Source organism: Aristolochia californica, unplaced genomic scaffold, assembly GCF_029961685.1.
Source record: "Aristolochia californica isolate CCGP_79_NKW_82.1479 unplaced genomic scaffold, dmAriCali1.0.hap1 SCAF_1, whole genome shotgun sequence".
In the NCBI taxonomy this organism is placed as follows: Eukaryota; Viridiplantae; Streptophyta; class Magnoliopsida; order Piperales; family Aristolochiaceae; genus Aristolochia; species Aristolochia californica.
In genome coordinates, this window is record NW_027181770.1 from 55,415,183 (window position 1) to 55,423,858 (window position 8,676).

Consider the following 8,676-nt stretch of genomic DNA (forward strand, 5'->3'; position numbering starts at 1 on the left):
TAGCCCTACCCTAGTTACTTGTTTTTCTATCTCTCTTCTCCAATGAACTAAGGTTTGCTCCTAAATAGCCACGTTTTACCTATTACAAACACCTAGACCCAAAAGCCAGGTAAGCATGCAAACCAATAAAATTAGGTGGAACCACACCTAGATGGCTTTGAAGTGAGTCTTTCATGCCCCAAGACTAGAAATTCCTTTGACACATGTTGTGTGTAGTGGAACTCACCTAGAAAGACCAACAATAAAACTAGATTTATTTTAACAATCTTAATCTGGATCGGTAAGACTAATGTGACCAAATTGGTCCAAAAGGAAGTTGCAAATAAACAGTAAAAAATTGTTGTTTAGGATCAAATCATAAGAGAATGTTGGAACCTGAAAGACGTACCACTTAAAAAAGTGTATTAAGTTATGCTACACACAAAGTTATCCTTGTTTGTTATGGAGCCTTTTCTTTCCAAAATGAGGTGAGGTACATCTCGTGGAGGGTATAGATAATCTAGGATATGTTATGGACATAGCACTAGGCTAAGAGTGAAAAACTTCTACCTGATAATTGATGTGAGCAAAACTTGAAACTATAATTACTTCATTTATATACAAGTTCAAATGAATTTATAACAATAGATTAGTCACGCTTATGGGCTTCTCCAAAATCTTTTTTGGTACCCAAGTTTCCAACATTTGACCACACCTTCTATGCATCAGATGAAATCACCGTCTCCATCTGGCCATCCCTCTTGGCCAAATGACCGCCCTTGTTTAGAGTAGGTTGTATCCTTCAAGGACTCTAAATTAGATGAGGAGATGAACAAAGTAGTTATCGTGGTGGTGATATATTCGAGCTATTGTGAAATGAGAAAGGACTTGTGAAATCTTCCTTGTAAAGGCAGGCCACTAAATCCAACAATAACATATTGAGTTTGTGATTATGGTTATACTATTTTTTTAAAATATTTTTTATATAAATAATAAACAAAAAATAGGTTAAGTTACATTAGTTAGATTAGTTTTACGTGCCAAGGTGAAACTTTTCTTCAGTTATTTCACAAGCTCCTTTTCAAAGTTTTTTTTTTTTTACCTCTTCCCACATATGAAGTTAAGAAAAATAGCAAGTGGATCAACAAAAAATATTTATTACATTATTGTTACGAGTAAAAAACAAAAGTCCAAGAGAAGGACACCCCCATTGAATTTAACTTCTACATCTAAATATATAATTTACACAACTAATTAACCACACAACGTAATCACCTCTTAGAGATGATAAAAAAAATGTATAATTGCTAAAAAGAAAGTTTAGCAAGTCATTTGATCTCGAAAAGGTGAAATTTCTTCGAAAATAGGCAATCTCTTTGACCGGAATGGGGTCCACTCATTCATGAGCAAGTCCAACCTTTGGATTATAACTTCTTCCAAGTCTGAGGCAACCTGAGCCTGAGGTGACTCCAGCTCTGATACCAATTGAAGTGAGTTGATCTCTGATACCAATTGGAGTGCCCTATTCTTGGACTTAGAATCATCTGAACCGGGGATCAAACCGTCGAGAACATCCTCCAAAATCGACCGAGCCTCCTCGTTGCGACCTTGTTTCGTGAGGCACAAACTCAAATTGCAGGCTTTGTTTGCGTCTGGATCGATCATTTGTGCCTTTCTGTAAACTGCTTCAGCTGCTACATAGTGAATTTGCTGCATGTAAGCCCAGCCCAAGTTGCCCTGTCACGTAACATTCAATCAACTAGACAAAGAATTAATTCAATTCCGACCGTGTTAAAGTTTTCATTGAATCTTGAACAAAAAGTGAAAGGAGAGGGAAAGAGGACAAGGTGACTTACGAGTATCCTTGAAGTTTCTTGCTTGACGGACACCTGAAACTTCTTTCCGTGGGAACGGGCGGTTTTAGTGGCCTTCCCGTTGAACACCTCGCCCTGGTTAATCAGCCAAAGCTTGCGTTTAAGCAGCTCAATCTGCTCCTCCAGCATTCCGCATTTCTACGCAGTTCAAATTTATCATCGTTACTCACATGATGATCATATATTTAACCAAATCACAGTGATGTTTACAAATAAAAATCGTCGACTCACCTTGTAGAGGTCGATGAGGACATTGTCGAGTGACTCCTGGGCTTGCTTGGAGCAGCGATCCCTGAACGATTTGATGGCTTCAATGGCCTCCTCCGCCCTATCTTGCTGCTTCATCACCACCGCCATGTCTTTCAGAGCACTATCAATGCGGTCGCCTGCATTTATCGCCTTCCAGAACAGTACGATCGCAGCTTCTGGGTCCTTATCCACTATCTGATACGGCACGATCACATAGACCCATGTTAACATCCCAAAGCAAATTCCTTCTTCCAACAACTATAATTAATGTAGAAGCTTCTGTGAACGGAATCCATGAAGAGGAGCGAATGCTGAAATGCCTCTCTTTTACCTTTTTTTCTTTTTCGTTCTTGTTATGAATCTTTGTAATGTCTGTTTTGGTATGAAAACAAATAATTAAACTAGAATTAAGATCGGTTCACTACCGAGATTTACCCAGGTGTTTCTGTTTCACGACTGGAATTACATACCACGAAAAAGGGGACGTAGGAGAATGCTATGAGCGAATGACGGAAAGGAAGAAGATAAATCCAACAATCCGAAACGAACAAGAATGATACGATTCCATCAATCTGGAAGACGTACGTGTAGCGCACTCTCTGGACGAAAGATTGACCGGATCGGAGGGGGGCAAATATACAAAAATTCCGGTGACTGCAAGTTGGGAAAGGGAGAAGACAGAAAAAAAACACGGATTTCGGAATCTACTTACGAAGAGAAGTAAGATCGAAATAGTAATCGCAATCGAATTGGCATGAAAAATGATTAATCTCCTTAACCAATACGACATGCTTGAAGGAAATATATAAAAGAAATAATCACAGTTCTAGAAATAATACCTAAACTAATATAATTAAGACTAACGAGACACAGACAAAAAAATCCAACAAGACTCCATGTTTCTCTTAATCTTTCCAACAAAGGAAAACTAACCAAAAGTTGTTTTTCTTTTTCTTTTTCTGTTAGAACTAAAGGAAAGTTGATTCAGCGATAAAGAGAGACCTCACAACAAAAACTACATTAAAACTCGGAAAGCAGAAAATCCTCAGTGCACACACATTGGGGGAAAACAATCAAACGAAAACAAGTTTCTCTGCAGAAAGAAGCAGACATCAGCAATCACGGCAGAAGCAAAGAAGCAAATAAAACATCCAGCGAACGAGCAAAAATTAAACAGATCCAGCGCATTATAAATTGAAATTCTTACCGAAAAAAATAAAACACTAAAATGAGAAAAAAAAAAAAAAAGACATTCATCACCTGTGCGTGCTTAGCTCGAACATAGGGGCCATCACCGGTAGGAACCTTGTTGATAACATGAAAGAGATCCTTCCTATCCGCTTTTTTGGGTGACATCTTGGCACTACCTTTCATTCTCTTTCTGCCCGTGCCTTTGCCTTTGCAGTCAGTTGATGGGATCTTGATCTCTATTCTGAAATGGTGATCTGAAGAGGCTTCGTTTCTTCAAAAACCTGCACAGTCGATATATAGAAATTGGGAGAATGTAACTGGAAGGGAATACGTCTTGGTTCGTTTTCTGAAAGGATTTGGCCTTCCGGGTGCGCGCGAGTGTCCAACCGTATGTTCAGGCCATGTATTAAGACACGTGTGACACACATGAAAGAGGTGACGTGGGTAGGATTTCTTCTCTTTTTATCTTAAAAAAAATGTATTAGGCTGAATAAAGGAAATTAAAGAAGAAGGTCAAAAACCAAAAAATTAAATAAAAAATAAAAAAAATGAATTTGATAAAGAGAAAAAAAAACAATATTTTAGATATAAATATTATTTCGCTTACATCGACTAACCCACAGGGTTTGGTTATTCCGTTCTTTCGAAAAGGAGTTAGTTGTTTAAATTAATGTTAAATGTATTTATTTTAATATTTACATTAGAAAGTTAATAATATTATTTTAATTATTGATTAGTTTTATAATTAAGTTGACTTTATTTGGAAAGAAAATATCTAGTCGGCCACGTTTAAAAATTCAAAATCTAACTAAAAGGTCCATATTTGAAAATTATCTTCAAAAAATTTAACGCTTTTACTCTACAAGGAGCAAAAGCGTATTTTAGTCATTAAGAGTTTATAATTCTTCCTTCTTTATCTTAAAAAGTTTAATATCTTATCTCAAACGTTCAATTCCATGCATATGAGCAAGAACGCCCTAATAAAACCAAGTTTGTAATGGTCATGCGGCAAACACAACATAGCCGGGTATTTTGGTTTGTTCGTATTCGATAGAAGCGGGGAGCACGACAAAGAAAATGACCAGGACGTTACCTTTTGATATAACAAATAAAATAAATTAACTTTTATGAAATACAAAAAAAAATAAGTAAAATAGGTTAAAGAAAACAAATTTAAATTCAACAAAAAAAGGTGAAAATAAATTTATATATAAATAAAATTAAAAAACAAAAAAATATATAAATTAAATTAAAAATAAAATAAGAAAAATAAATAAATATTTTTTATTAAAAACAAATAAAATTTAAAAGTAACTAAAAATGTTAAAAATTTGTAAGGTAATCATTAAAAATATTAAGAATTAAGTGAAAAATAAAATAAGTATAAAAAAACTAAAAATTATCTCCCAGTAAATATAGAAAAATTCACATAGAAAGTTAAATTAACCATAAAAATTGAATAAAAACATAATAAATTAATGTGAAGAAAGAAAATAGTAATTATTAAAAATGACAACAATTTATTATAATATTTTAAAATTTTAATTTTTAAAAAAATTGCAAACTACTTCAAACGCAATACAGAAAAGTTCAATAAAAATTAAGTACTAAACAACAGGTAAACTAAAAAAGGGGCCGACTTATGGCCTCCCTCTCTCGAGGAATGCATAAATATCCCCTCTTTTTTTTGTAAATACTTCTTCTCTCAAACAACAAAAAAAATTACTCCCCTAGTAAAGAATTAGGACATAGCTCTTTTTAAAATTTAAATTTTTTATTTTTTTATTTTTTTGGCGTGGAAGTCGGGTCCTTCTCATTTGTTTTATGTATAAGTTGGAGATTCCATAGTGTAGAAGTAGATCAAAAGGGAGATGTGGTCTTCTCCACTTCATATATGAGGTACAAATAAATAATAAATAATAAATAATAAAATTTAATTAATTTTAATATATTTATTTTAATTTTTATATTAGAAATTTAATAGTATTATTCTTAATTTTTCATTAGTTTTCAAATTAGTAGACTTTATTTAAAAATTAAAAAAATTAGCTAAAATAAACTCTTTTACTCTACAAGGAGCATAAGTGTAATTTAGTCATCAAGAGTTTATAATTCTTCCTTCTTTATCATAAAAAAAATTTAAAATCTTATCTCAAACGTTTAGTTCCATGCATGTGATGACGTAAGCCCTAATAAAACCAAGTCTGAAAAGGTCACACGCGGCAAACACAACGTAGCTGAGTATTTAGGTTTGTTCGTATTCGACGGAGACGGGGGGAGCACGACAAGAAAATGGCCAGGATGAAGCTGTTCGCAAATCTGTCCAAGTTCGTGTTTGCTATGTCGATTAGTTTAGGACGAAAAGTCACTCCATCACGGTGCATGAGTTCTGAAAAATATATGTTTTTTGCTACCATTTCCATCCGTGACAGGAAAATAACTCTAAATCGTCTGCAAGAACGGCCCAAAGCCATTCTTCAGTCTTGATTGACTTTAAAAGGAGTAGCTTTCTTAAATTCGCAGTTCAGATCATCCTGGGTTCAACCAAATTTGCCTCCTTTCGCTTCTGTAAATTATTATATTCAGAAACCGTGGTGTTTTCGATATTAATGCAGGCAAGGACGCAGAAAGATCTATCTATCATCTTTGTCTAGAGATGGATCAAAATAGTAAGATCATAAAAGGGTAGTCGTGAGTGTGAAGCTGATCAGAGGAAGGCAGTCAAGCTCGTCCACTGATCGTCAACCTGCTATGAGAATTTGAGAATCACTGCCTTCTTCCTGAATCTGTATGAGTAATATTATTTGAGGGGTTGAGTAGGATGCATTTAAATGTGAATGGATTTACTTTAAATCCTCACCTGATTGCTTAACACTATGACATCCAAGCTCTGAGTTGCCCCCTCCTCATCCTTGTTTCCATACTATTGATGCCAAACATGTTCATGCTAAAAAAACACTTCTTATTGCCTAATGGCTTTGGGTTTTAGGAATACCCTAGCATTCATGACCACACATATACTTGAATATACTTCCGAAAGCGTTTAAGGCCGTTTATCGATACGCATTAGACAAAAAATTATAGACATTCAAAGTGAAATCAAGCATTATTTGTTATACGATTATTGGAAGAATCACATGATATGATGAAGCATCGATTTGGATTCGGAATCGGAAGTCGAGTAAGATACATTGTCTAAAAGTTTGATGCACTAGGCAAGGTTTCATGTCAATTGGCACACCTTTTAAATAAGGGTGGCAATAAGTGATACATATAGAAAGATTTGGAAGGGGGCAACTCATGAAATAAACTAATTTGATAGAACTGTTGTTCTTACATTTAAGAATAACTTCATAAGCTCTCAATGATAAACTTGATGTTTCACTAAAGTTACTTCATTCTCTTTGATTTTTTTCTTGAATTTATTTTTCAAAATATTGATAAAATAAATAAATTTAGTAAAAAAATTATATTAAAGGTTGTATATGTCAAATAAAAGTTTAGTAGATATATTACAAATTTGCTAAAATTGCTACTTATCCATATAATATGTCTTTAGAAAAAGATATTCTCAAATTTTCCTCTTCAACTTAATAGATCAATATTGAAAGTATTTTGTTCAAGTAAAACTAGGAGGGGTTTACAATGCTTTTTTAAAAATTTAACAAAATTCATGTAGACATCCACTATAACAAGATTTTTTTAGTGGTTCACACTCACTATTTCAAATTCCTAGTCCAATTTGTCCTCAAGTGAATGCTTCAGTATGATAAGCCAAATGACATCTACAACTTTGAACCTCATTGATTCCTTTACAATACCTGCCCATACCTTAAGACTTATAGCCAACAACTCTAAGTCGAAATACATCTATTGACGAAGAGCCAGAAGATCTTGCTTTACAACACCTTCTTAGAAGGTAGATATATAATTTCAAAATAGTGATAAAGCTACACCAAAGAATCCTAGTTGAAACTATCAAAATTGATCAACAATACTATTGCATATATAAAATAATTAATGCCAACCAAAATAGAAGTTTTGAATTGAATATAAAAGTTCAATAAGATAATAATCAAAACTTTAGATAAATCTGAGATAGTATTCAAGATAAATGAAAATCAAATGCTGAAATACTTCACTCAAAGATTGAATTGATACTTCAATCTCAAATTTCAAAGTCAGCTCATTTGAAACGACTTGGATATGACAAAGAAGGCTTCAAATTATAGTGGATAAAGTTATTATTTAGGCTAGAAAGACTTAGTATTTATAGGACAAAATCCAAGTTCTATAATTTAATCATTGCAAAAAATCAGGCTCACTCTTATTTCTCATTAAAATAATTGAAAAAATCCAAAAAATATAAAAATTACTTATTGAATTTTCATTATTCTGCTTGTTATTTTGATAGGTAATTTACATGATTTGGAGATCTATAACCAAAGTTATGTGTTTTGGGACATCCTACCTTTCCATTTATGTAGCTTGGGATCGACTCCTTGATGCTCCAATGGCTCTTTTGAAGGTTGGATCTCTTGTCTGACTTGAGTACCATATCCTTTATTTCTACTAGGGTTGACTCATTTTTTTAGGGATCGAGTCTTTTCCACAAGGGTCAATTTCTTAAATACATCCATCCTTTTGATGTAGTATACTCTTGTTCTTCCTATAGGGGTCAACTCCTTAAATAAATCAAAACTTATTGTTGGTTTGACTCCTTGTTTCTTTCAATTGACTATAAGGGATCGATGCTTCATTATGGGGTCGACTCCTCTAGGAGATTTTGTTGAGATTTGATTTGGAAATTCAAATATCTAAGCTTTGACTTTTCCTTGTATGCTTGACTCATGTGTATGTGATTGGCTGCATATGAATGTACTCAAATCCATATCAGTATGGATTCGACTTTGGCCATTGCTTTTAACGACCTTTCAAACTTAATTTATTGCCTTTTTTGTTTGTGTTCAACTAAAGTGCAATATGCTCAAAGGACTCAGCTCCTTTGATGAAAGTGTTAGAACTTTCATTTTTGAATTGCAACAACTTCCTTTAGCTTATGTTCTCAACTCCTTTGGTTTGGAGTCAATTTGTTCATCTAAATTTTCATCTTTCAACAAATCTACTTTCACTTAAGTGAAATCATAAATGGCTCACGTTTGTTATCATCTAAATCTGAGTTCTCTGAGAAAGTTATGTTGGAAGATGGGCTCCAGCCCACACGACCAAGGAAGACCTACATATCTAAGAGTATTGTAAGATGGGTCACACGACCAAGGAAGGACCACATATCTAAGAGTATTATAAGATGGGTCACACAACCAAGGAATGCCCACAACATGAGCCCAAGCACATAAGAAGTAGGACCTACCATGATTGCCAC

General features: G+C 33.8%; 1 protein-coding gene across 2 annotated transcripts; it reads right to left on the minus strand.

The window, feature by feature from the left end:
- Positions 1 to 1,207: 1,207 nt before the first annotated feature.
- On the minus strand, positions 1,208 to 8,145 carry LOC137961718 (protein SULFUR DEFICIENCY-INDUCED 1-like). 2 transcript variants are annotated; one of them, XM_068808421.1, is made up of 5 exons: positions 8,066 to 8,145; positions 3,363 to 3,435; positions 2,085 to 2,297; positions 1,836 to 1,991; positions 1,208 to 1,716 (listed from the first exon to the last, which is right to left on the minus strand). In XM_068808421.1, exons 1-5 carry the CDS (start codon positions 8,143 to 8,145, stop codon positions 1,300 to 1,302), a joined length of 939 nt encoding a protein of 312 aa, XP_068664522.1. In that variant the 3' UTR covers positions 1,208 to 1,299. The 2 variants fall into 2 exon arrangements, with proteins under 2 accessions (XP_068664522.1, XP_068664525.1); XM_068808424.1 differs by lacking the exon at positions 8,066 to 8,145 and having other exon boundaries at positions 3,363 to 3,476.
- Between the last annotated feature and the right edge of the window lie 531 nt (positions 8,146 to 8,676).

What these genes read in the sequence shown, in the direction of transcription:
- LOC137961718 (XM_068808421.1), bottom strand. Translation starts at nt 8,145, where the DNA reads ATGAGTCAAGCATACAAGGAAAAGTCAAAGCTTAGATATTTGAATTTC. An exon ending in TCCTCATCGACCTCTACAAG is followed by an intron (nt 1,992 to 2,084) that starts GTGAGTCGACGA and finishes TGAACTGCGTAG; the next exon opens with AAATGCGGAATGCTGGAGGA. An exon ending in AAGAAACTTCAAGGATACTC is followed by an intron (nt 1,717 to 1,835) that starts GTAAGTCACCTT and finishes GTTACGTGACAG; the next exon opens with GGCAACTTGGGCTGGGCTTA.